This window comes from Labrus mixtus, chromosome 24, assembly GCF_963584025.1.
Source record: "Labrus mixtus chromosome 24, fLabMix1.1, whole genome shotgun sequence".
Lineage (NCBI taxonomy): Eukaryota > Metazoa > Chordata > Actinopteri > Labriformes > Labridae > Labrus > Labrus mixtus.
The window spans coordinates 2,636,585-2,663,436 of NC_083635.1; the positions used below are offsets into that span (position 1 = coordinate 2,636,585).

At 44.6% G+C, this 26,852-nt stretch overlaps 1 protein-coding gene across 4 annotated transcripts in view; it reads right to left on the reverse strand.

The window, feature by feature from the left end:
• Positions 1 to 26,852, reverse strand: part of zeb2b (zinc finger E-box binding homeobox 2b) — a 91,338-nt gene that overhangs the window by 13,933 nt on the left and 50,553 nt on the right. For 2 of the 4 annotated variants that reach the window (XM_061032680.1, XM_061032682.1), the window contains exons 3-5: positions 9,682 to 9,936; positions 3,738 to 3,806; positions 667 to 855 (exon numbers count right to left, since the gene is read on the reverse strand). In XM_061032680.1, the coding sequence (XP_060888663.1) occupies positions 667 to 855; positions 3,738 to 3,806; positions 9,682 to 9,936 (513 nt within the window). The remainder of the gene's footprint in view (positions 1 to 666; positions 856 to 3,737; positions 3,807 to 9,681; positions 9,937 to 26,852) is intronic. The other 2 variants (XM_061032681.1, XM_061032683.1) reach the window with 1 other exon arrangement.

Below are 26,852 nucleotides of genomic sequence, written 5' to 3' on the forward strand. Positions count from 1 at the left end.
AAGTTTACGAGCTTCATTATCTACCTGATTTCATGAATGTATTGTTGTCCTTGTTGATAATAAACAGTCTTAGAGTCTGAAATGACCAGAAGCTCTTGTTGGCTAATGTTAGCAAATGCAAGCTATCTTTATCTTTAGTAAAACATGTTGAAGTGTAATTCACATTTCTGAGCTATTTCGCTAAAGTACAATTAGATACATTCAATGAATCCCAATTATCCTGTTTATAATTCTCCTTGTTGTCAATTGTTTTGCTTTAACACTGTTATAAGCTAACTTAAAGCTACAAGCAAAAACAACTGCCAAAGCCTCAAACTCGTTAGCTTGATGCTAACTCATTGTGGTTGGTTGTACTTTTGTTGTGCTAAATTGAAACATTTACTACACATAAATTGTCATAAAATATTCTTAATTAATCAACTTTTTCCAAATTACTGACTAACATAGGAATTTGTCCAGGTAACAATAGGTTAGCATCAAATTTGTTAGCTAGATAGCTAATTTAAACAGCTAATGTACTTTGGTTTCTATTGGACATTATACCTCCCTTATCTTAAAAGTATGTGGAAAACTTTTTTGACACTTTTCATTGTACATAATAAAAGTAACAGCTTTAATTCAAACATGTACAAAATGATAAAGGATGCAAACAAACAGGACTCGTACCGTTCTCCTCTGGACCAGTGGCCTCCGGCGTGCCCAGGCGGGACAGCTCCTCAGGGGCTTCTGGGTAGATGATGGCGGTGTCTCCCCTCTGCAGGTACTCGGCGATGCTCACCACGTGACTGTCGGCGTCGTCCAGCTTCCGCTTGGAGAAGAAGTCCTCGAACTCTGAAGTGCAATCGAGGCTCTTGACTGAAAAGAGGGCGAGAGAGAGAGGAAGAGGGACGATGAAGGAGGAGACCAATAGAGAGGAGAGGAGGAATAAATTGGATTCATTTTTATCCCCTGAGAAATGTCTTACAGGAGGATATTGGTGGAAATGCGATGAGGACAGCCACCCTAAAACATTACAGCCGTGCTTTGGGGAGAATACATCTAAATTACCGGGTTTGCTTGTCACGCCATGGCGCCTAAAATAAGAATTGTAACTTAATCCGGACAAAAGTCAGAGATAAACCGTGAGCTGCAGAGAAACTTCACTGACCCAATTTAGTCCTGACATAAAATCTGATTTTGGGTTTAGGGCTGTGAAATAAAAGAAAAACACACTTATACACATTTAGGAACATACATACACAGGCCGGGGTTAATCAGCAACAGAGCCACGTTTCTTTGTATCGACTTTCACATATAAGGTCAATCAAGAGACTGTGGCTTTTGTTGATTCTGTGTTGAACAGATTACGGAGGCCAAACCACAAACCGGAGCAAAAAAAGAAAGAAAGAAGGGGAGCAGAATGTATCTTAAGCCAGCCAAAGTGCTGAGGCCACACAATGCGTTTTCTCAAATTATTTCCCAGTCCCTCCTCTTTGGGGGAAACTCTCTAAGCTGCAGTGTGGAGATAGCTGCCTCCAAAAACAAACCGGAGCTAAAAGAAATCAGCAGGCTTCATTAGTCAAGGGGATGGCTGACTTTCAACACACACACATTTATAGAGACATTCACACTGTTTACAAACTGGAGAAATTCTGCACCAAATTAAAAAAAAAAACAAGTGACGTCTCATCAGACTGCATCCCCTGTTAATTAGGCGTTTAGACGGCGAGCTAAGGTGAGGTTTAAAGAGCGATTTGTTCGCCCGTGATGACTTTGCGGTCCAATTTGTGAAAGGTCAAGGTAGTAGATATTCGGTTGTCAAAAATGGCACCTAAATGTCAACAGTGCCAATGGATCTCTTTTGATAATCACAACAATATCCAGCGTTCTCATTAGATGATTCTTTTTGGCTGTTTGAAGACGTGCTAAGCTAATTGTTAGCAGCAGGAAAGTAGTGTTTTTAAGCACTTATTTCAGAGTGACAGATGAGAGACAAGGATGCTAATTTGTGCAAACACTTTCTGAACTTGAGATGTTTTTCTTTCAATCACAGCAACTCCTTCAGCCGTTTTATCCTTCAATGAAAAATGTCTAATTTCTGAGTCACTGGGGAGGAAAATGCAGATCTTTCTTTGGGAACACACAACCGTAAAATGTTGTCAATTTCACGTTTTACTTTAGCAGCATGCAGTCCCTAAATATTCTCTATAATTTAACTGAAAGAATAAGTGTTTCTCTTCATATCTGAAGATTTTGGTTTAAAAAAAAAAAAAAAAAACATTTCTTAAAGAAGAAACCAATAAATAAAATGTGTATAAAATGTGATTTCACTTCTTATTTTCACGATATGCAACCTTTTTTAAGCTTCTTCTTGATAACTCAAATGCAGAAAAACAGTCTTATTCTTAATTTTTGTGTCATTCTGGATGTCAAATATGAAGGATTTTAAAGGAAGCAGTCAAATCTGGAGCAGAAATGTTGGCAATTTGAAGTTAAGCATCAACAAAATGCATCTTTATGGGCTTTAAAACAAAGTGTAGTTTCCTTTCCAAAGTGTTTTCCTTCAGTCAGTGCAATGTTTTCAAGTCTTTTAACATGAAACTGAAAACATGAGAAAACATCCCACTGGAGCTGAAATGTTGTTCATTTGATGTTTTACTGTCACGAGATTCAAACTTTTGAGGGCTATTCTTCACATTTGATTCATTCTGCATGAATAATGAAAGTGATTCATCTTGAAAACCCACTGGTTCTGGACCTGAAATGTTTTAAGCTTCATGTTCTAGTTTCATGCTTCTTTATCATTTAAGTGAATAAAAGGAGTCGTCTCCTGCATGTTTAGGTCTGTCTGGGTGAAAAATATGGATGTTTCTTTAAGGAAAACGTCACATTTTTGGTTCCAGCGCGGGAGGAAATCACCTGGATCAAAGTGTGCTTTGGCACCGGGGACGTGATCAAACTGCTCATGTCTCTAAATGAAATCACATGTGATCTGGTGGCGGGGAAGCTTCCACGAGCGGTGCCACAGCATTGTTTCCAAAAAACTCCTTTGAGCGGTTCAAAATGGAAAACATTTGCTGGACGTGCAACAGAAAGAAAGACGAAGAAGAAAACATGGCGACAAACAGAACATAATGAAATCTGAAGGGAGGTTCTTTTTTTTTTTTTTAAAGGCAGGGCTGTGTAGCGTTCTGTGGGGTGCGTTTGGTTTACCCAAAGCAGCGAGCAGGGCCAGTAGTCAGGGTGGCCGGGATGATATCATGGAAGGGAGGGGTGCGTGGCTGCAGTAAAGCTTCGGTGGCTTAATGAGAAATGGCAGGTAGGGTTCAGTTCCACCAGGAGTCGGACACAGGACACAAACACTCACTGAGACGCCAAAAAACACACTTCTTAAAATATTATAATCACCTCAGCTGAATGTAAACGACACCGGATCTGTGTTCAGCAGGATGACATCTTTCCTAACGTATAGCTTCATGTTTGTGGATGTAACTGTTCTGTTATTGTTATTTTACAAGTCTGAGGCTGCATGATAAATCGAAGCGTTATGTCTTGAATGTCTTGAATGTTCACTCTGGTTAAACTGGTTGAAACTGGAGATGTAACCAGCGTTTATCCGGAGTAAAAAGCTTCTTTTATAGCATTGCCAGGCATAAAGAAATGTGTTTTAAAGCATGTTGCAATGAAGGGAGTGGGAACAAAAAGTCAAGAAAACAGCGAGAGAAAACAACAGCACAACACATCTGCAGTCGACTCACCTGTACCGTTTCCAACTGCCTGCAAAGTGGCGTCAGGCCCCAGGGTGTCGAAATCATCTTTTATTTCATCTGCACGGGGGAGAGAAGGAGAGAAAGGGAGGGGAGGGGGGGGGAGAAAAAGGAGGGGTGAGTACAATCCAAACCAACAAACGCTGACAATGAGGCCTTTAAGAAGCAGGTATGGAGAAAGCAATAAAGGCACCGCTGTGCATCGCAGCGCGCCGCCGCTTTGTTCAGCACGCTTAATGAATGCTATCATCCGGGCCAGACAGTGACTTATTTACCTTTAACATGACAACAAGCGGCGGGGGAGGCGGAGAAAGCTTCAATCGCCAAACAGAGTGATTAAATACAACACGGAGCACATCCACCTGAGCAATCATAGAGCTCCAGCCAACACGCAGCCTGAGCTTATTACTCCCTGGCTGTGACGCCGCTGCAATCCTCTGCATGCAGGATCACGCTTGTTTTATCATATGTCATTTGGCGGATGCTTTTTATCCAAAGCGTATTGTGTGCACACTTTCTTTTTTTCTTTCCACCACAACCCCCCCTTAGCACAGAGTCATCTGCGCCTCGCTGCTAGCTAAAAGAAAACAAACCCTAAACCACAAATGAAGAGTTGGAGTTGCACAAACATTTCCTGGGTGGAAGAAGAAATAAGCTCATTGGTGGGTTTAGCCCCAGGTGGGTGGAGACAAGGAAATTATGTTGTCAAGTGAAGCTCTTAAAACAGGAGGGGACAAATATTCTGAAGCTTTAAGCTAATGAAGCTAATGTGAGACACTCCTTGAAATTCTCTTTAAAGTATGACGGCATGGGATAAATCAAATACTGAAACGGTCACAGGCTTTTAATAAACTGTTGAAGCATTATTTTGGGGGATAGAATGAGCATTAGCCAAAGCTAACAAGTTAGCACCCAAGCCAAAGCTAACGAATTAGCCTCAGAAGAAAGGTAAATAAAGGTATTGATGTTGAATATCTAAAAAATGAGCGTACATTTGCCGACTCCTCATCCTCAGTTAAACTCTGACTTCAAAGAAATGTGAATTCCAGCAGCAACTTTTTGTTTAAACCTAAAACTCAGAGCCAAGAAAGAATTGATTTGCTCAATTGTGGGTCAGAAAAACATCTTCGACACGTAAACCATCAAGTCTCTCTGGGCTTCTGCCTTGGTGTTATTATTGGAAGCACCAATCTAGACGTCGTCTTTTAAATGAAGAAATGGTCAAATTAAGCCTTTCAAATCTAAAGACGTCTGTTGTTTGGTTGCATCCATTGAGATTTACTTCACCTCCCTGACGTCGCTCTCCAAATGACACCACGGCTGTGAGAAATGTTTGAACGACCAACCCTCCAGGATTTCTGGTTCAAACAGAGCCGGTTCTTACTGCCCATCAGGATAATGGCCCCCTGCCTGTGCAGACGGGCAGATACTGTCCTGGCACAGGTGAGGTGGCTGTAAACAAGCTGGTGGACTGACAGGCTCATAAACAAACCCCCTTCTGACAAATTAATCTGTCCACGGTCGACAGGAGGACACCGACCGGACAATCAGCTTAAGGAGTCCCCGGTCCCTCCTTCCTGCAGCGCCGCTAAAAAATTAAATCAAGGTGTTTCCGAGAACATGGGGCTTTTTTTTTTTTATTCCTTTTTCAGTATAAGGGAGCTGCATTGTTTGCATGGCACGAATCTGGTCCTGCTCTGCTGCTCCTGCAACGACATTACAAGTGTTGCATTGTGAGGATTTGTCTTATAGAGTCCAATCTGATGTATTTGTTTCTCCACCGTGCAACCAGGATGCATTAGAGAAACCTGGCTGTGATATCACAGGAAAGGTGGTGGGTGTACTGTTGATAATAAAGCTATCCTGCTTACATTACGCTGCACAAAGGCCAGAAGACAAACATTTCTTTTATTTTTAGTCCAACACAATGGGTTTAATAGTTGTGGAATGCTTTCCAGGGCTCGTAATTCAGGGTTTTCTTGAAATTAAAGATTCCCTCTTCTGTGGTGAAATGATAAATACTGCTGTCGATGGCTTGGGAGAATAATGACAGACTCTTCTGTCCTAGTTTAACTTTCCCCTCGCTTGGAGTTTTTTCTTCCCCTCACTGTACTTTTGATTGCACGTCTGGCCAAACAGCATCGAAACCACAGTTGCAGTATGAGAAATGGGTTTTAAACGACATAAATTATGACAAAACAAAACAGATTTAAAAAAAAGAGAAAGCTTAGCCGCAGATTAAAATATACCCACAAGTATCAGATATCAGCAGAACTGCCTCACATTTCCGTGTCCTCGTAGGCACCGTGTTTGCTTTGGGTAATCAAATTTGGCTGCATACTTTTGGTCTGACGCAAAGGGGGATGACCGGTGGGATTTACTGGCCCTCCACTCTCCCCTATTTACCTTGGAGAACTTTTGTTATCTGTGGTCTGAGGGGAGGGAGGGAGCGAGGGAGGGAGGGACGCTGGCTTCCAGTAGGAGGTAGGCTAATACCACGAACACCTCGCTGCTGCTGCTGCGGCCCTCTGGCACTCAGACATGCAGAAACAGCATGCCAGTCCTGAGCTGGATTCAAATGGGACAAAGTGTCAGAGTCGAGACTTCTCATCGGAAGAAGAGACACAAATGTAGCTGCTGCAAAGTCTCTTTAACACACAACATCTATACTCTCAAGGTTTTAGGATCCCAAATGTTGTATGATGCACCTTTTTTTTTAAAGCTTTAATTTATGAAAATAAGGGAAATGTTGCTTTATCTGAAGTAAATTACAGACGATCTCAACGGTCCTTGAAAAATCTTTATTTGCACATTTGATTTGATAGATTCAAAAAAGAATGTTGCAAATTATGAGAAAATCGAGGTAAAAAAAGAGGGAGTTGATGTTTTCTGGAGCCATTTATGCCGCGGATCGCTCATTCTTTTTGTGGTTGAATAAAGCATTCAAACAGGAAGTGTGCACTGAATGTTGTTAACGTGTGTTTTGTCTGCAGAAGGTTTAAAGTAGTAATGATCACACCTCCTTGGAAAGAGCAAGAAATGTGAAAATATTATTTTTGACTCATTTTGCCACAACAGCGGCAGTGGCTTTTCTCTAAGAATAAATCAAACCTAAGAGGAACATCCTTGAAAAGGCGATGGTTTGCATCAGATTTAAACATTTCAAAATTTGAGGAGCTAAAAGTCTTACACAACATGAAGATAAACAGGAAAATGAGAGTTCATTTATGCCACAGAATCGTCTCTATTCTGGATGACAGCGTCTCCTAAATGCTGGATTAAAGTGTGTTTTGTCTGCAGTAAATCTCAGCAGACCTGAAGCAGTAAGGTACACACCTCCTCTGACAAAAAGGGCGACGTTGAGGTTTGGAGAGCCGACTTTGGACTCAGGAGGAGTCCAGAATACTTCAGCCTGAACCGAAATTCCACCTCTTCTCGCAGCGCCTCTGATGCTGTTTATTTTGAAAACATTCCTATTTTTACGGCCGCTCACCGCAGTCTCTTTAAAGTCCTGCCTTTTTGTACATTTAGCCTCATTTAATCTGAATCTCTGCTGCTAAACCTTATGCAGCTTTTGATGTAATATCCGATATTTTCAGTGTGTTGTGGCAAACAGAAGATATTTAGTGTCAGTGTTCCTTCAAATTTGAGCCGTCTGCAGCCAAAGAAATCACTGTTTTCCTCTGGATTTGATTCTTGGCCGTGTTGGAAACATCTGCACTCGCTGAAAAACACGGGAAACTCCTGGATGCAGGAGGTGTTTGAACGAGCAACTCCAAAACTTGACAAATGTGTGAAGAAAACAAGAACCACTGTTTTCTCCAAAGCAGCCAAAATGTGGCAGAGAGTGTCCTCAAAGGGAGAATTTAAGAGTCCTATCATGTGTCTGTGAGATCAATCCTGCAAACACAGAATCAAAAAGGGAAAGTTTTTCCTTCTGACGCCCTCGAGAAGAGTTTTAAAAGGGCGAAGGGAGAACGCAGGTGATTTATTTGAAAATGTCTGTCAGTGATAATGATGTCATGCTTTCCAGCACATCGCGTCCAGCCTCGATGTGGGATGAAGGAATGTCAAGGACAACGCCAGACACAAGACTCTGATTGTGCCCGGGAATCAGAAGACGCTCGCTGATAAACTTTTATTCTTACATAAAGTCTCAGAAACCATCGAAGAAAACAAATTTAAAGCATCACGAGTACTTCAAATGCCTCCTGGGAGGGTCTGTTTCTGATTCTAGGCGACATACGTCCTCACTTTTATGAGCTTTTACTGCTAAATAATCGCTCACACTTCCAAAACGTGTTCAAACTCTTGATAAGGGAGTGACGACCAAATCAGTCCGAGTAAGCAGGAGGGGGGAGGAACAGGAGGAGGGGGGGTGGGGGGTGGGGGGGGGGCGCTCACTTATCTCAGGCCTAAGTTATGTGCTGAGGTATCACTGCAGACACTTAGGCACCGAGAGGAAGAAAAAAAAAAAAACAGGCTGGGAAACACAGCACCCGCAAGATTGGGAAAGAGACTCCCAAACGCTCTAATGAACTTGACTTGCTCTCCGAAATATGTCAGCCGCTTTATCACACGAGAAGCGTATTATCTGGGGATTGCAACATAGTTGAATTACAGACATTATGGCACCGCAGGTCTTTATCAAATAAACAATTACCGTATGCAACGACAGCTTGTTTATCCTTTATCTTGATTTATTTACCGAACCCTCTTTTCTTTCTCTCCCCCCTTCACGAGGCGATACGAGCTGTTATTTAGGCAAATGTTGATACCCACCAAGTTTTTTTTCCACCCCCTAATAAATGTGCAATTTTCCCCCGTATTAAAATTTAAGACTGCTGAATGTTCCCCCGTTTTTCGGCGGCGTGCACAGCTAGTTCATTAGCAGAAATGAATAGCAAAGCCCGGCTCATTTAAATTGGCTGTCTTACATGACTTCTCGCCGTACTCTGTTCCCGTCACATGCTTCCAAGAATCATTGACTCTTATTATACATGTAAATGGCTATCATAAAAATAAAAATTTCATTTAAGATTGTTAATGACTTTTTTGCAGCAGTCTGGCTTCCTTTAATGATTATACCCCTGCCCCCTAATTAAAAGTATTTATCTTTCAAGCATCCGTGACTGAGGCCCCTGCAATCCGAGTCGCTCCACAAAAAGAGCGATCAGCCAGTCAAGTTTGGGGAGGCGTCACCTGCTTGGGATTAAGCAGCTTGTTAGGGGGGAGGTATAACATGGCATCAGGCGCTGCTGGAGCTTTTTGAAATATCATAAACACGGCTACACGTCGAGTGAAAGTATCATCTCCTGCAGAATCTGGAGACAGCCTCGCCTCCCTTTTTCATTTTCTGCAGCTCCCCGGCTTGTTTTGCGAGGTTATACATTACTGTAAATATTTTCCGTTGTTTGGCTCAGAGCGGGACTTTTCTCTAAGCGTGAACCAAATGGTCTCTGTCGCTCACAAAGAAACTGTTTATCGCGTCTGTCTGCCGGGGGAGCAGCGCCGGGGCTCCACCGTCAGACCCGGCTCAAGCACTGTTTGCAAAACGCTCGGCGGCGTTTGTTTAAGTCTGCTCGGGCACCAGATGGGTGGGGCTTATGGTGTAAGGCGACGCCATGAGAGGCAGGATGTGCACACATTTGCTATAAAGTATCCGAAAAGTCAGCTTAGGGGTTGTTGTTTTTGATTGACAGCTCACCTGAAGCCCACACATCTGGGGAAAACTGATTAAAAATCTGTTTTTTAGGGTTTTCTTCACACAGGTTTGTATGAAATGTGAAAAAAAATGACACCTTCACTTCATTTGCACTCCATATTTTGAGCTTTTTGCTTCTAGGAGTGCGTCTGCGTGCTTTTTATACAGCATAATGTCGGCGCTCCTTTAACCCCGCCCATGCAGGTCACCATTAACCAATGAGACACTCACCAGTACCGTCGACCGAGGCACTCAGCATGTCGTTGTCGGGCCAGATGTGCTCCACGCCGCTGTCCCGCATCTCGTCGTCCTCCTCCTCCTTGGTCAGCAGGCCGTGGCTCTCGGCGCGTGGCGAGGCCTCCGGGTTGGTGAGGCTGGCGGGGCTTCCCGTGCCGTTGATCAGGGGGTCTTCCTCGGACACCGGCAGCTTGTCCTCCTCCTCTGTCTCTGAGCCTGTCTCCACCACATTCTCGTAGTTCAGAGCTGTGACAGAAAAGAAAACGGAGAAGTCTGGTCAGTACAGGAGGATTCCATGTCGTGCATGTGTTATATGTGACGGAGGAACGGGGTGGAGTCGGCTTTTCAGCTGTTTTAGTGACGGAATGGTCTTCATAATCAACCATTGATTCAGCTTAGATCAATAAAATAAATCTTCTACCCTTGATTGTCCTAATAATGTCTAACCGGAGCTCATTCTTTCCTTGTTTCCCATGTTGTGGTCATGCCAGCATTACTGGCAGCTCGTTGTGTTATTGATGGAGAAATGTAGGCGTGTGCTTCTTTGAGTGTCAGCTTAGTGATGAAACATAAAATAAAGATGAATCTGAAAAGGGATTTTTTGGAAATTGAGGTCTGTTCCCAGATTAAAAAGGTCACCCCACATCACTGCTCGCTCCAAGGCGTAGGCGTTTCTTTCTCTTTTTTTTTGTGGGTTACACCCCAATTACAGCATCCGCGACTGGAATCTGTGACTGCACCGCAGCGGTGGGCAGACAGCTGTCGAGGAGATGCGAGCCAAAATAGCCACTAATTTTCAGTCCTGCACACATGCCTGGGATACCAACGAGCTGCACCTTTCAGGACGGCTCTGCTCGGGAGCATACCCGTCACGTTTGAGATGCTCCGCATAGCACATACAATATTACAAATGTCATTGCCATGCATACAAAAGGCTTAACCTATAGTCATTTAGATTATTCATCACCCCTCGGATGTCTTCCCATTTGCATTGCCAGTGAACCAAGAACATAAATATAAATGTTTCCAAACACATGACAGAGCCTTAGGACGATGGAAGCACACATTCAGAGAGGTAGACACACAAACACACACACACACACACCCTGACACACACTCAAAACTCCAAGGCAGCATCAGCGGGGCCCGCCCGTCTCCACAGCACTCAGGTCCCAGACATATGCCTGCTTGATTTAAAATAGACGGCCTGTAAATAAGGGGCCGTGAACTCAATCAAAGGTGGCTGGCGTGCAGATTAGGCAGGTTCTCGTCGCATGTTTGGTACATGGTGGCAGAAAGGGACATCATACCACATATTGGTGGAGTGCAGATGGGGCGCGAGACGAAGCCAGAAGCATGGCATCACACGGAGACACACCTCACTGGCAGCTTGTGCAAGAATGTTCTGCTGTGGGAGCCAATCATGGGAGGGCCCCGCAGTTTGAGCCGCTATAGGGAAGAGGTGGAGGCTGTTTTTTTTTTTTTTTATGTGCTTAAGTTGAATTTATGTTTCTGAGACTAAATAAAATCTGCTGCTAGCTCGTAAGTCTTTACAGATTGACACATAAATAGCACAACATGCCTCACATGGGGACCCTGTAAGGAATCAACAAGCTTCATTTTGGCATTTTATGGGCCGGTAAGGGTCCCTGCCGCTTGAACTTTCCCAGAATGAAGAGTGCCAAACAGATGAAGTCCATGCATGACATTTGGGAGGACGTTATACATATCAAAAGATAAGCCTCCCCACATCTCCTCCTAACACGTCTCCGTACGATTGACCGGTCTGCACTTGCCTTCAGCGAACAACTGCACAACAGGTGCAAATTAAAATGAAAACAGGGCTTTGAGACGTGGGAGGGGGAGGAGGCGGGTGGCAGGCAGGCAGGCTGAAGGGGGGGCGGGGGGGAGGAGGGTGGGAGTGCGCTGACCTGCCTCGAATACCAATCGACGGAGGAAACAAAACCTTTTCAAGAGGTGTGATCACAAGGATTTAGGCAAGTTCAGACTCAGTAATGCTCCTTGGAGGCTTGAGAGAGACGTTAGGAATTCCTGGGTGGTCCACATATACCTTGGTTGGTTTTGTGCCTTTATTTCAATGGTTTCTTCATCAGTTTCACCTGGATAATTCAACATCTAGAGTCACTTAAGAGAGCAAGACAACCCTTTGAAACAAGCTCTCCATCTACCTGAGTACATTTTTAAAGGATTCATATTAAAGCCTTCTCTCTTCCCCTGAAATCATTTCAACGTTGGTCAAACGTCTCTCAAGCAGACGTCCCTTTGAATCAACAAAACAGTCATTTTGGTATTCACCTCTCCGTGCCTCGTCGCCCCTGAGGTTCTGAACTTTTCTCAGCCATGTCCCATCAGCTCTGTGTCCCCCAACATCCAGAGGAGGGGGAGGCAGCCAAGAACAAAAGGCCGAGAGGCTTGGGAAGCTATCAACCCGTCGCTGTGAACCTGATCTCTGGATGCAGATTCAATGACGGCGGAGCAGGGGCCGGCTGAATGAAATTATCTAAGGCTGGACAGGTTTTAAAGGGCCCATTCTTCCCCAATAAAAGGAGCGAGGGAGCTTCTTTTTGTTTGGCAACACTTCCAATGCACGGCAACGCACACCGTTCTGACTCCCACGTAGGGAATGCGCCATTGTGTCCGACTGCGACAAACTTTCAGCCCATGATTGAGAGAAAAATCCTTGAGGAAGAGAAAGTGAGGCTCACATTTTTTTTTTTTTTTTTTTGTCACCGTTTCCTGACGTCTTGTTCCCAAGTTTCAGAACAAATTTTCGAGCACGGGGGCGTTGAAGTTGTCTCTGAAAGCTACAGTAGAGGCAATCAGCTGTCTCCCTCCGCATTCAACGTATACCTCCAAGAAGGCAAAATGACAGTGGGGTGCTCGTCAAGAACAAACGCTTGGCATTAGCGTCAAGAAAGCCGCCATTGTTTAAGTGCCACCGCTGACAAGTGCCTCTCCCTCTCCGAGCATGAAGCATCTATTGGTATTGTGTCACGCAACAAAGTAATTCTAACCTACTAATATTTTCCAGGCAGCTATTTCGCCCCCCCCCCCCTTCTTCCAAGCTCACTCTTAATCAGCCTTTTGTGTTGTTGAGGAGAGAGGAAGACAAAGAAAAGATAATGTTTACTCCTCAAACCCCTCTCCTCGACGCTCCTTTTCTTACCTTAAGTGTCATCCACGACAAAAGCAATTACGCCCGGCGTTCCACCAACTCTCCCTCTACCTGTTTGCCGTCTTTTCTTTCACTTTTCCCGCCGTTTAAGGTAAATAAAAGGAGCCTCTTTTGACTCGACTTGTTCAGATAATTAAAATGACAACATGTAAGAGTGCAGTTCTTGTCTAATGTGGGGTTTTAAACTATCTGACATAACCCTTTCACAGGCCTGGCATTATTCTGTCACTCAGGCAAAAATAGAGGGTGGAGGGGAATATTGTATATTGATTAGGATGGCTAGAAGCGTCAGCGGTGACAGCCCGAGAGAGCAAGTCTTATTAAAATCTAATCATTTCTTTGATGAAGATAAATAAAGGAGAGAGGAGGGGGGGGGGGGGACAATGGCTCAGGCAATACTTCAGCTGTGACAGTCGTATTCTGCAGATACTGAGGATTCTTTTAGTGCCGGTAAACAAACTCCAAATCTAAAACGATTATATTTGACAGTGAACAAATGGCTGCAGTGATCAAAAAGTCCTTTTGAAAGTCGCAGTCATAATCGACCCCGGAGATATGTCACCCCGGTGCTCGCCTTTTGTCAACAGTTGTCTGACCACATGCCGCATTCAAAGACGCAGCAAAGTCACTCTGAGGAACACGCAGCCTCCTAGGTGCTTTTGATGCTGCTCGACAAAACTTTATATGTACGGTTTGAATGCATGGAATTTATTTTCAAGTTGGGGCGTGCGTGCCTTGAAATAAAAATGTTGGAGAATGAGCTTGTTGATGAATGTTTGCTAAAAGTTTGACGAGAAGCAGCGAGAGGGGAAGGTAGAGAAGTCCTATACCTGAGCTGATATGAGCCAGGAGGGTCAGTGTCTAATTTGAGAGAAAAGGGGAATATCAGCAGCCAGTGGACAAGGTGAAGACGAGCTCTGGACGTTTTCTGTCCAAGAAAATAAACTGACCAGAGCCAGGAGTCAAAAACAAGAAACTTTTTCTCAAAGTTGCAACCTTATTTTACCTTTAACGTCATGCCATATATTCAGAAATGCAACAACAATCCTGTGGACGTTCAGTGATTTGCAGCCAGAGGGGGAAGTAATGAGGAGTTTAAAGAAGTTTTCTGTCCATTGATCGGAGCCAGAGGTCTCACATCGACAGAACGGGGGAACTTTTCTTCCCCTCTGCCGTCTTGAATCACACGTTCCTCGATGCTACACCTGCACTCTGCCGAGGAAAACCATTTCACAATGCTAACAAGTATAATCACATTTATTTAACGCTCCCTGAGTAGTCGTCCAGTGCCCCGGAGGAGGCTGCACTAAAAGCCCTTCCTGCTCGGGTCTCGGAGCCAGAGAGAGAGAGAGAGAGAAGGAGAGAGCGAGAGAGAAAGAGAGAGGAAGAGAAAAGAGCTCTTTCTGTTTGGCAGGCCAGCGGTGGAGGTGATCGCTGCGGGGAGAATGACTAACACCCACATTCGTGGTCTCACTCTAACCCCGGCTGACTTTTTTTTTTTTTTTTTTAGTCGAGTGTCGAGGCTTAGCTCCAGGTGACACGCTCGGCCTCCTACGCCGATAATGAGCCAGGACATTCTCCCTATTGGACGATAACTGCTCACGCTCGCTCCCTGTCTCATGAATGTGAGCCAGGCGGATCACCTGGATGGCTGCGAGGGAGACGGCGAAGCAGGAGTGCAGTGTTAGTCAGTGTGTGTGTGTGTGTGGGAGGGCATTAAGGTGGAAGCGAGGTCGCTGCCTTGTGGCTACGGCCAGCGGTAGCGGATTCTCATCCTGACCTTTTGTCTGCCATTGTTCCTGTCTGCAGCAGTTTAAGCTCTTCCCCGGGTGAGTCTCAACACTGTGATGGAGAGCTCACACCTACAGGAGGACCACTCTTCAGCATCTCCTTTTTCACCTCTTTAACTTCTTCTTCGACGTGTTTCACAGGAGGCCTGATGCCTCAAAGTCTTTGTTTCTTACATTAATTACCTTTTTCCCAAAAAAATTTATATTCAAATGAAAGAGTCCTGACAGATTTGGTCCCTTCCTTCTTCCATTTTTAAACATACTGTCTTTCTTTAATTCTCCTTTTTTTATGTTTTTTTTTTTGTGTAGTAAAGCATCCATTTTTTTACATTAGTTACAAGAGTCCTGACCTTTTTTAAACTTTATCTTAGACATATTTCCTACATTTGAACTCTCATATTTTATAATTATAACTGTGTGCTGAATAGATTTTGGTTTGTTTTTCTTGTTTGTCACATCTTATTTTTTAGTATAAATATGTTTTGTCTTCATCTATTCTACGTCTCCCGGCACAATGAGGCGCTCGGTCTTCTTATTTTTACCCTTAAGGAGTCTCGATGCTTTTTATCACCGTGTTTCCACATTGAATCTTCTTCTTTATCGACATTTATTCTTGAAGTTGCCTTTTAAAATTAAATCACTTTTACAATCAGAACTTATTTATTTGCATATTTCTAAAGAGTTCTGATGCTTTCTGGGTGTTTTTTGGTTCGTTAAACTGAATGCACATGTCGTTTTTCTTGACATAGTTTTGATTTTTCCTTCAAATAATCCGATCCACTTTATAAAAAAACAGATCATTTTAAAGCTTCAGAGTTAAACTAAGGTCAGTCATTTATAAACTTTTATAAACTGTTTGTTGTAATTATGCATCTACAGATAATTTTTCTTCCAACGGGACGCAGCAGCGGCGTCCGGAGGAGGAGGACTGAAGTCACGGCGGACAAAAGAAGAGCCGACATGTTTGGATATTTTGTGCTATCTTGTCTCGGTATAATGGTGCCATCGAGCACAAGGGCCAAATCAGGGCCAAGTCGGTGAAAGGACGGTGGCAGAGGGCAAACAAAAGCCCTGAAAAGAGAGAGAGAGAGAGAGAGGGGTGAGGGCCAGGAAGGGGGGAGGTAGGGGACTTGGGAGAGACGATGAATGGTGAAAACTCAGTGAAGTGTAAACGCAACCTGGGAGAGTGAGTGAGTGTGTCTGGGTGCTGTGAGTGTGTGTGTGTGTGTGTGTGTGTGTGTGTGTGAGTGTGTGTGTGTGTGTGTGTGTACAGGCAGGGGGAGGGGTGTCTCTGACAAGTGAAGAGACTGAGTGTGTGTTTGACTGATATGAGTCGTCGCTGTTTCACTGTTTAGATGATTTTAAGTGTTTTATTAAATCAGCTCTCTGCGAGCATCAATGAGGTGAGACACCAAAGAGCCCGTCCTATAAGGTCAGAAAAACTCCCCAAAGGTCCAGATTTATCCCTCTCTCAGGGTTTAAAAAACTCAAAAACAGAACCCCATAGGTCACTCGTCCTTCAGTCTGAATAAAGAAGGCAACATTTACAACCACCTCAAATGTTCTTCTACTTTAATTGTAACATTTCAGCGTTTTCGTCATTTAGGACCAAACTTTGCTGAAATATAAGGAAAGGATCAAGAGATTTTCTGCACCATTTTCTGCTTTAAGGCCGGGAGTTCAAGCTACTGCAACCAGCACCATATATCTAAATGATTGCTTTAATGATATTCATGGCTTCTGATTGCTATATTTTCTCAATTCAAGCCTGGAGTAGCTGAACATTTTTTTGTAGCAATTTGAAAATAATATCGATATCAGACTGAGGAATTTTTTTTTTGGATTTTTTGTTTGATTCTATAAGTTGCAGAAAATCACCACTCATCCCTAAAATCGCCGCTGGTTTGGTCCGAGAAGAGCGGCTCGCAGCAGCTCGGACTCTAATTCAATTAAAGTCCCATTTATTTGCAGAGGAGGCCGGAGCAACAGGCAGGGAAGGGGGGAGATGGAAGAGCGGGTGGGGGGGGGGGGGGGGGGGGGGGGGGGGGGGGAGAGAGAAAGCTGCAAGGTTTGCTCAACAGCTCAGAGGTCCCACCTTTGCCGGGTCCTGCATGGATTCACCATCTGTGCCTCCTCTCCTCCTCCTCCTCCCCCTCCTCCCCCAGTTCACACATGTTCCTGCCTCCAACAAATGTTCGAAGTAAACCTTCCCCTCCTCTCCTCCCCTGCCCCCCCCTCCTCCCCCTCCTCGTCACACAAGCCAAAGAAGAAGAATAAAAAAGACACACAAAAGCTTCCCCTGGCTGCCCTCAGGACTCCCAGGCCAGGGGAGTGGGAGGGAGGATTCAGAGAGGAAGAACAGAGAAGAGGGGGGAGGAAGAGTGCATGCAGAGGGGAGGAGGGGGGAGGTTAGAGAGTATGTATTATTTTTTTTATTCCAGCTCAGGTGAGCATCCCTTCTGCCTCCTGACGTTACCCTGACACACGTCAAGCAACAGGAAAAAAAGGGGGGAAAACGGTTAAAATTAGAAAATTTAATTTATTTGATAATTTCCCAGAATAATTAGAGTTAATATGGGTTAATTAATATGCAAATCTCTCAGCAGATGTTCGGCAGCAAGGCAGTGCGCGGCTCAGGAAAAAAAAAACAGAAAAAAAAAAACAGCCCCTTTCTATTTTCTCCTGCCTGGTTTTGGCTGTCAGTTATTGGGCCGTAATTACTGTAACTAACCAAATACACACACACACACACACACACACGCACACACACACACACACACACACACACACACACACACACACTCACTGAAGGGAGGAGAAAAAAAAAAAAGGAAAACGTTTGCTGGGTGAACCGCTTCCAGTTTTGGAGTCGTCGCTTCTCACACACATAAGAGAGACCATCGCTAATTTCCCCTCCGCCATAAAGACTCTTTTTAAGCTCCCAGCTGAATGAATGTGTGTGTGTGTGTGTGTGTGTCTCATGCATGTGTGTGTGTAGATGTGTGACGACAGTGAAGAGAGCACCTGTACGTTAATACGGAGAAGAAAAAGCAGCTAATGACGCAGCTGAATACTACCACCAGAAACATTCATAGACTCACTTTGAGTGACATAAATACAAACAACATGAGGCCAGAAATAAATAAAAAAAGCCAGAATGAACACGGAGGATTCACAAAAATATTTAAAATACAAGCTGAAGGTGACACAGGTGGTTTTATTTGATGGGTTGACTAATTACACGACGCATCTTTTTGGAAAATTGGACAAATTTTCAAATCAATAATTCAACAATTGGTCAGTATTTGATCGACAGATAATCACAAATTATCACAGATTTCACTGATGGTTCAGCATTTTTTTGAGCTAAAATGTCAAAAATAAAGTAAGAAAATAGATTTTTAAGCATTTAAAAGCATCTAAAATATGCAATTGTCCTGCTTTGTTCTTGCTCTAAATTGAATTTTAAGGCTAATTTACAGATTTTGTAGTTTTCTTTAGACGTAACTTTTGCCCTTATATGGACGTATTGCATGATTTATACCATTTGTTTTAAGACAGAGTTGAAGATTTCACATTTTTAAACCGTAAGGATCTCAAATATAAGATTTTTAACGCTTCTTTCCTTTTTCAAACTTGCTTTAAATCTGCAGTTTAATAAATCATTTTTTTCATGATTGAGTGGGTCTGAACTGTTGATTAATTAAAGTAAGAATGATCCTGAGGTTGATGTGTGATGACAATAATCTCTAGTTTAGGTTCTAAAATGAAGGATTTCTCTTCCCTGCTCTGTATTCTTGAGGGAGGAGGGACGGGTTACCTTTAATAGAAAGATTTAATTCATGAATTCTTCCCTGGGGAGGGAGGAAAATATAAGAAGAGCCTATCTCAGGGCTCTTGCCAGGGTTCTCCTGTGGTCAGCTCTCTCCAATAATAATGTGTTTCCGATAGAAGTGAGTGTGTGTGTGTGTGTGTGTGTGTGTGTGTGTGTGTGTGTGTGTGTGTGTGTGTGTGTGTGTGTGTGTGTGTGTGTGTGTGTGCGCGCCAAAAGCTGAGACTGTTATCTAAATCGTTCCTCTTTCTGTACGGCCATGACTCTCTCTCTCTCTCTCTTCAGTTCCACTCCTCCTCCTCCTCCTGCCCAGTCTCAAAGGGACACCGTGGCTCAATGCCATGAGTCCACGCCCCGGCCTACACACACACAAACACACAAACACATGCATATGTACACACACACACACACACACACCTACATGTGGGCAAAGCAGAAACATGCGTTCATAAAAATAGACGCGCAAACACACATGACGAAGCGGCATGCGGAACATTTTTATAAATAGAAACACAAGCGCTCACACAAGGAGGAAAACACACACAAACAAACGCACACCTCGATCACACACACACACACACACTCACACGGACACACACGGGTGGTGGAATCTGCTGACATGGACTCGTATCAGGTTAGATTTGGAGGAGGTGGCTCAGAATGTTGGTCACAGCTTTTTGTTATCAGGTCTGCTTAATATTGGAACCTGCCTTCATATGTGTGTGTGTTTAAGTGTGTGTGTGTGTGTGTGTGTTTGCCGGCGTGGCCTCGCACTACTTTGTGCACCATCGTGATAACACATCTGCTTTGGGTTCATCTGTTTATGAATCACTCTTATCTGCCCTGGAAGTGCTACACCGCTCCTGAGTGTGTGTTTGTGTTTGTGTTTGTGTGTGTGTGTTTGTGTGTGTGTGTACGTGTGAGTGTGTGGGAGTGTACATCTGTGTTCCTGTGTTCCTCAGTGTGTGTTTTCTCTGTAGGATTGTGTCATTGTGAGTATTTACAAGAGAGGAAGATGAAGAGGAGGAGGAAGAGAGAAAGATCCACTTGGAGACAAATCCTAACACATGCCAGATCTCATTTGGATTCTACAGTTTTTGAAGTGAATTGCTAAAATACACGGCAACAGTGCTACAACTCATTGCTCTATATACGTCAATGCAATCAATATGATGAGGTGTTTATTACAGGTAGTACTACAAGGTTTTAAAAATGATTCTCTGTTTGTAGTAGGTCAGCAAACTGCAACTTTAACGTCCATTTCAGGCGTTTTTCTTCAATTCCTTGCATTAAAAATGATAGAAACTCCAAATACAACCTGGTTAGGTACGCAACAACTCATCACTTAACTTTCCTCCATATTTAGATCCATATGCATCATTCTTTTGGATACAGAGAAGGTCTAAAAAGTCAGGGTGACTTACAAGCATTGAGTATTTGGTCGCGATTACTGCAGAAGGAGGCTCACAGAAGTCATGTGTACACATGTCTGTGGGGTGGTGAAGTGAAAAGACGGCTTTTTTGGCGAGATTGTGCATCACACCTATGAGAAGAACTCTTTCCCTCGCAGCACCAGACGAGCGGAAATCCAGCAATTCTTCATCGCTGACGGCCCCCACGTGCCTCGTTTTAATAAAAAAGAATCTATAAAAATAAATTACTTGCACTAAGTATATGCAAATTCAAATGTAAGCAATCATTGCAAAATTAATTTTGCCAGAACTGATTAAAAGCTTTAATAAATCTATATACAGTATTGCGCCAATCTGATATTGTAAATTTATTACGCTCCCTGTAAGATTAATTAGAAAGCTACGGTAACATATTGCACTGCCAGGCCAGATTACTGTACTTTTTTGTTAATAACAGTTAAGCAGAACCTGAGCTGTAATTACCGGCTAACAGAAGCTTTTGATGCTGATTTCCTTCACCGGGAGGACGGAGAAGAAAAGGAAACAAATGAAGGCGTCTTTACTCCAATGCTATGCATCTTTTTGGGATAAAGAAGAAGAATTAATCAGCGCTGGGAGATCATCTTTCATGCAGAGTGGGAGATTTCATTTGGGGAACGAAGGATTATATTAAAAAGTATCTTCATTTGGTATTTGAGGTGAGCGAGCCAAGGTTAGAGGCTGGATGCCCACACAGAAAAACATATGATTGATATTTTCTTCTCTACGAGAGGAAGCTAAAATCCTCTTTTCTTCACAGTGAAGCACCTTGAAGCTGTGACATCAGAGAGGCTACAGGCGGTTATCCAAGACTCTTTCACCTTTTTCCTCAGACACCAGAACTGTCGAGGAGGCCGCCAGATAGCAGCGAAAACAAACCGGTTTGATCTGGCCAAGGTTGTTTTGCATTCTTGTCCACGGCGACGGAGGCCATGGCCACGTTTATCTCTGCAAAAACAGCACCTGAGAGCTAAAACAAACGTTTCTCACCGACCTCAAACGCAAAGCAGGAGAGTTCGTTTGACTTTGGAAAGGATCCAGATTCAATTCTTAGCTCCGTTTCTTTTTCACTGCTCTTGATAAAAAAAACAAAAAAAACTGAAAGTGACAATGACAAGGAAAAAAACAAGAGGGAGTGAGACCTCTCGCCGTAAAACTCTGCCAGTCACCAGCTGTTTAAAGGTCGATCAGAGTGTGTGTCTGTGTGTGTGTGTGTGTGTGTATGGGCGGGGGGGGGGGAGTCGAGCAGGGACCTCAGATGGACTGAAGAGATCAGACAGGATGAACCAGGGGGGGTGGGGGAGGGGAAGGGGGGGGTCCAGGTGAGGGGCCACAGGAGGGTGAGGAGGAGGGAGGAGAAGGGGTGTGAGGAGGAGACCTCTTCTTCCTCTCTGGTCCGAGCCAATCTGGGGGCCCGGGGCCTCATTCACATGGTAATGAGAGTGTAAAATCACATCTGTTACCCCGACCAACACACACACACACAACCACACACACACATCCACACACACACACACACACACACACACACACAGAGGATCTTTGTCACCTGAAAAGCATCCCCACAAGGTATCAAACAAGCACCAGGAAGTGGTGTGTGTGTGTGCGCAATGTGTGTGCGTGTGCACCTCATCCCCAGCAGGCAACCGGCAAACTGGGCTCTCCAATCAGTATTACACATACACAGACACACACACACACACACACACACACACACACACACACACACACACACACACACACACTGGAGAGGTGGCCTGGGCCCTCGCAGAGATGGGAAAGCCCTCTGGAGAAAGGCGACTCTCTCTGACACTGTTACCAAGTTCCCAATTAGCTACCAGCCAGCCAGAGGGGGGGGGGGGGGGGGGGGGGGAAGGAGGGGTAGAAGAGGAGGAGGAGGTGGGGCGAGAGAGAGAGAGAGTCTGGACAGACAGGGGGCATAGCTTATCGTCACAGCAACGACCTGAGTGTCCAAAACCATCTCCTGGAAGCATTTGACAAGAGTATTCAGTTCAATCTGTTTCAACAAGAACGTCACACCATCCACCCCCAAAACATCCCAGCTGCCCTCACTGATGCTGCATGACGTTTGGATGAAACTTTGTCCTCAAACAGACATATGTCAGGTTTTTTGTTAGGAAAAAAATACATTTTTATTCCATATCTCATGCTGGATTGTTGAATATGAAAGTTTAAAAGCACACGTGTTAGTCTACGGTTCACGTTTTATTAGATTTATTTGGTCAATGTGAAGATGTTTCAAAATCCGATCTTCAGTTTGTGCATTAGAGCGCTGTAAGCTATGATAACAAAGTAAATCTTTAAGGATGCAAACATTTAGAAATGTCTTTCCGGATTGATTTAAGAAGCTCTGAGTTTGATTTTTCTTCACCTTATTGTGATCGCCTGCTGCATGTGAGATTCTGCACACCGTCCTATTTAACCACCACATCTGAGTGTGTGTTTGTGTGTGTGTGTGTGTGTGTGTTAGACAACGCTAGCGGCAAGGTACACCAGGTGTAAGACAGCGGCGAGATGACACAACTTAACCTCTCTCTCGATCTCGGTAAACGGCACAAACAGGCAGCGCTGCAGTCGGAGGCCCCAGAGTCCATGACTTATACATGACGTGGGTGGGAGTAAACAGGAACAGACCGAGGCATTTTGTTTCCCTCTTTTCCCTCTCTCGCTTTTTTTTTTTTTCATGTTGTACCTGTCTTTCTTATCTAGCCGCAGGAGGGCGAAAACTACACTTTTAATTACATGGTGGGAGTTGAGGGTGGAAGCAGCGGGGGGGGGGGGGGGGGTGTGTGTGGATACCTAGGGCTCTTTCACATACTGAGCTGCACCTTAATAAGAGAGCTGAGACCTTAACTGGGTAAGTTCATGACATCAGCCACGTCTATTTGTGCAGGTGAAGACTTAAATATATTGAATTGATTTGATTTATGCGTCCTTAGAAGCTCCGTCTCCGTCACTACAACACCTTCCTGACAGTTTGTTTTCCTTCAACCATGCAGAACTGCCATCTCTGCCAAACTCCAATAGTGACATCATGAAATGTGACTATTAGGGTCAAAGTGTGCACTATTCATGCATAATGTATTTTGGAGTATTTTTTCACACAGTATTACCTGAGCGGCAGTGTGTCACATTTGTGGTAATTTGTCACACTGTGGCGAGTAACCGTGACGACAGAGTACACCCTATAGATAGATGTCAAAAGGAAGGTGACTTCTAGATGAAAATTTACATTTCCTACAGTCATCTTCAATGGCTTATACTCAATCGTATATGTGTGTGTATGTTATATGTGTCTTACATAATTGAGCACCTCCACTGGCATGACGAGAAAGGCTGCAACACACACACACACACTCTCACACACTCTGTAGTCTCCATACTGTAAGTAAAAAGGAAATTTTGATCTAAGGCTTTTTCCCCCCTCCTACCCTTGGGTTCTGCCTCCTCGTGTTTCTGTCAATCCTCTCCTTTTTTTGATCAGTGGCTTGAAAGAGTCGAGCATGTGTGAGCGCTCAGGTACCTGGGGTATGCCGAGGTGCTAATTAGCTCGGCAGGATAATTGATGTGTAGATTACACCGTTGAACAAATGCTCTGACTTGTTTGTTCTTCGCACTTCTCAGGGAAAAAAAAAAAAAAAGAAATCCTCCTCGCAGCACCTCCCACCCCCCTTTTACCTCAGCCCTAATGAACAATTTACCTGGCTTGTAAAGGAGGTGGTTAAGCCTGCCAAGGCTGAGGGAAAACAAAGAACGGGTTGCGCTGGAGTTCATTTCCCACAGGTGGAACTCCTGTCTCCTGTGCTTCAAGACCTGCGTCTATTCCCCGGCGTTAGCGAGGCTGGCTGAGGAAGAAGAGTATGTGTGTACACGCTTTGCCAAACCCTGAAGGAGAGGATGGCGAGCATACATAATTCCAAAAGGGAAACAATTTAAAAAATGAAAGAGCATGCCATTAAGAGCGCCGGTAGGCTTCCATTGTTCTGCCCCCCCTCCTATAATGCTATTTCCTCCATCTTTTGTCTTTGGGACGCTATTATTAGCCGAGCGCGCACGCGAATAACCTCCCCCTCCCACCCGCGTCCGTTCAATAGGGTTTGAATTTGCTCATTAACAGCTAAGAATCCGCAAACACATTCGCCGGAGCTTTTGCTACTGCTAATAAACTAATCATGCCCTCTCGTCTAATTGGGAAATAGAATGAGGGGAGGAATGAGAGCTTCGCCTGAGGATTTTAGGTTTCTAACGCGCTGGCAGAGAAGTGGAAGTGGAGCCCATTAGCAGGACAGATGTAGAGGCAAAAGGTGAACGGCTGAGACGTCGGCTCTTTGCCACACTGCTGGACCGCCCGTAATCTGTCACCCACACTAGTTTACAAGTTAAACACATTATTGTGCTTATTGAGTCTCATTTCTAGGATGCATAGCGCCGGCTGCTTTTTTTTTCCCTCCCTGGTGGAGTGCTTACAAACCTGCCAGGGCACTGTCACTGCATGCAAGCTATTACCATTTTTCTTAGCAGTCCTGATTAGTCAGGCAGGCGGGGCAGAGAGAGAAAGAGAGAGATAGGGGAATTAAGCCAAGACGTGGAGTCTTACACTCATTGTTTCTTGATACTTCCTTCACATCCCTCAGAAACCTCGTCTCAGCGGCTCGAGAAGCCCCCCGAACGGCTTCACAGGTCTTCAATTTTCACAGCTCCCGGAAGTCATATCATTGCTATTTTCCCGTGCAAGGGTCAAATGATTTGCACATTGTAAATGAAAGGAAATGTGTTCTGCAAGATGTCCAATGAGGCTGTTAACTCTGGGTGTAGCAGTGAATTAAAGCCCACAATGCAGGACATACTTCAGCCATGAAAAATGCACTCAATACCGCCTCCCTGAAGAAGATCGTTTTATTCTCTTGTTATTGTGTTAGTGGCCTCAGGCACCTCCAGTTTGCTATGTCGGTATGATAAGGGAGAAAAAAGATGAGCCTTCTTCTTTAGATCAACCCTGAACTCCCTGGGACAGATTACCGTGTCATCGAAAACCCGGGGCGGCATGTTTGGACTACACCAGATTGGGAGTCTTGCTGACTAACTGGCAGTTTCCGTCGCCAACCTGATAACTCTCCTCCAACATCCCTCACCCCGGCCCAGCCAGCCAGCTAGCGAGGCAGGCAGGCAGGCAGGCACTCTTTTTTTTTTTTGTTTTTCCTCCCTGCCTTTTTCCTGTCGCCATCTCGGTATTTAATCTAACACCGGCAGGCGGCAAGAAGGGTTTACTTTTCCCCCCCTCAAAGACAGCTCTGCGAGGCGGAGGAGGCAGAAGTGGGAGGAAGAGAGGCGAGCACTCAGGCGGGGAGGGACAGGGGAGTCTAGGCAAGGCACAGGAAACCTGGGCCAAGCGTCACTTTTAACAAAAGCCTTTCATCTTTCGCTCTGCTTTCCCCCAAGACAGTGCGCTTCCAGCAGTGGGATCCTTTTAAGTACATACCTGATAAGGAAACTTTTTTTTCTTCCCATTCGAGAGTGCATAAAGGAAAGTCTCCCCCTCCCACACACATACGCACACATCCCAGTGCAGTTAAAGCCCTCTCATCGCTTTGAACGCAAGATACTGTCCCTTTTATCCACGTTAAGCAGGTTTCCTATGGCTATTAAGTCATTCAAAACAGGTAATTACGGCAGGCAAACGGAGACGCTCACAGATCAGAGAGAGGCACTCAAGCCAACTCCACCTCAGCAATCAAACCGGTCTGAGCTTTACAGGACAGAGGTTTTCCAGGATCCATTTGCGGATAACTGCACCTAATCCATTTTAGTCAGGAGTTGCTGTGGCAGGGCGGTGTGAGCGCCAGGGGGAGGACCCATGGGATGTATCTGATGGAGAGGTCATAAATCACAAAGAAGAAGTTGAAAAAGTCGAGCTCCCACGATGGGAGAGGTAGCAGACGGGGGGGGGGGGGGGGGGGTGGACGCCCCCTCGGAGGAAAACAAGCGAGGCTATCATCACCTTGGTTAAAATATCATCAACCTCAGGACAAACAATGGCCTCGTCCCTGTGGTAGGAGAGGAGACAGAACCTCTGGTGGGTGGTTGTTATTGCGGGACAATTCCCTCAAGTGTAGTTAACATAGCTCGAGCCAGTTGGTGGACATTTTTATCCAAAGCGGTCTCGCTGCATACATTTTTAGCGAGGGTGATTCCATTGGGAGTCGGACTACTAGCCTGCCAATGTAAGAGACCAGCGCATTGGGGACTTGAACCTTTCACCCCAGCAGAGTTGGCTTTGAGCTCCAATGCAGAACAACTGCCTCTAAAAGGCCAAAAATGTAACAGAATCACAAGACGAAGAGAAGAGAAAATCTTGAGTCAATCTCAGGAGCCAAGTGCTCCGTTTTCACCTATCTTCTCATCTGCACAGGAAGTAAATGGCGCCCCAGGGGAGCACTCACTCTTTCCTTCCTCGTCTCCTCTTTTTTCTCCGCTGTTTGTTGTTTCAGGTAATGAAAACAGAGCGGCTGACAGAGACGTTTTCATGTTGTTTTCGTGACCCGGACGACATGCCAGAGCCTCCCGCAACGCTTGTTCAAGCCAGAGGTGAAGTTTGACAAGATCCTTAAACATTCGCCCCTTCTCTTCTTTCCTCCCTCCCTCCTTTCTTCCACTCAAATTTTGAAGCAAGCTGTTGCGTAAGAAACTCTGTATCTATGGTAATGGGCAGCTAATTGATCCCATGGGGTTTCACTGGCATGGGGAGAACTTATTTACTCTTGCGACAGAGGGATATTTCAGCTCAGACATTTTTCTCACTCCTCTCAAGCCTTCCTCTAATGTGACTCTCAAATTCTCTTATCCGCTCAGGGCTCGGTAAGGTGCAAAAGGGGGCC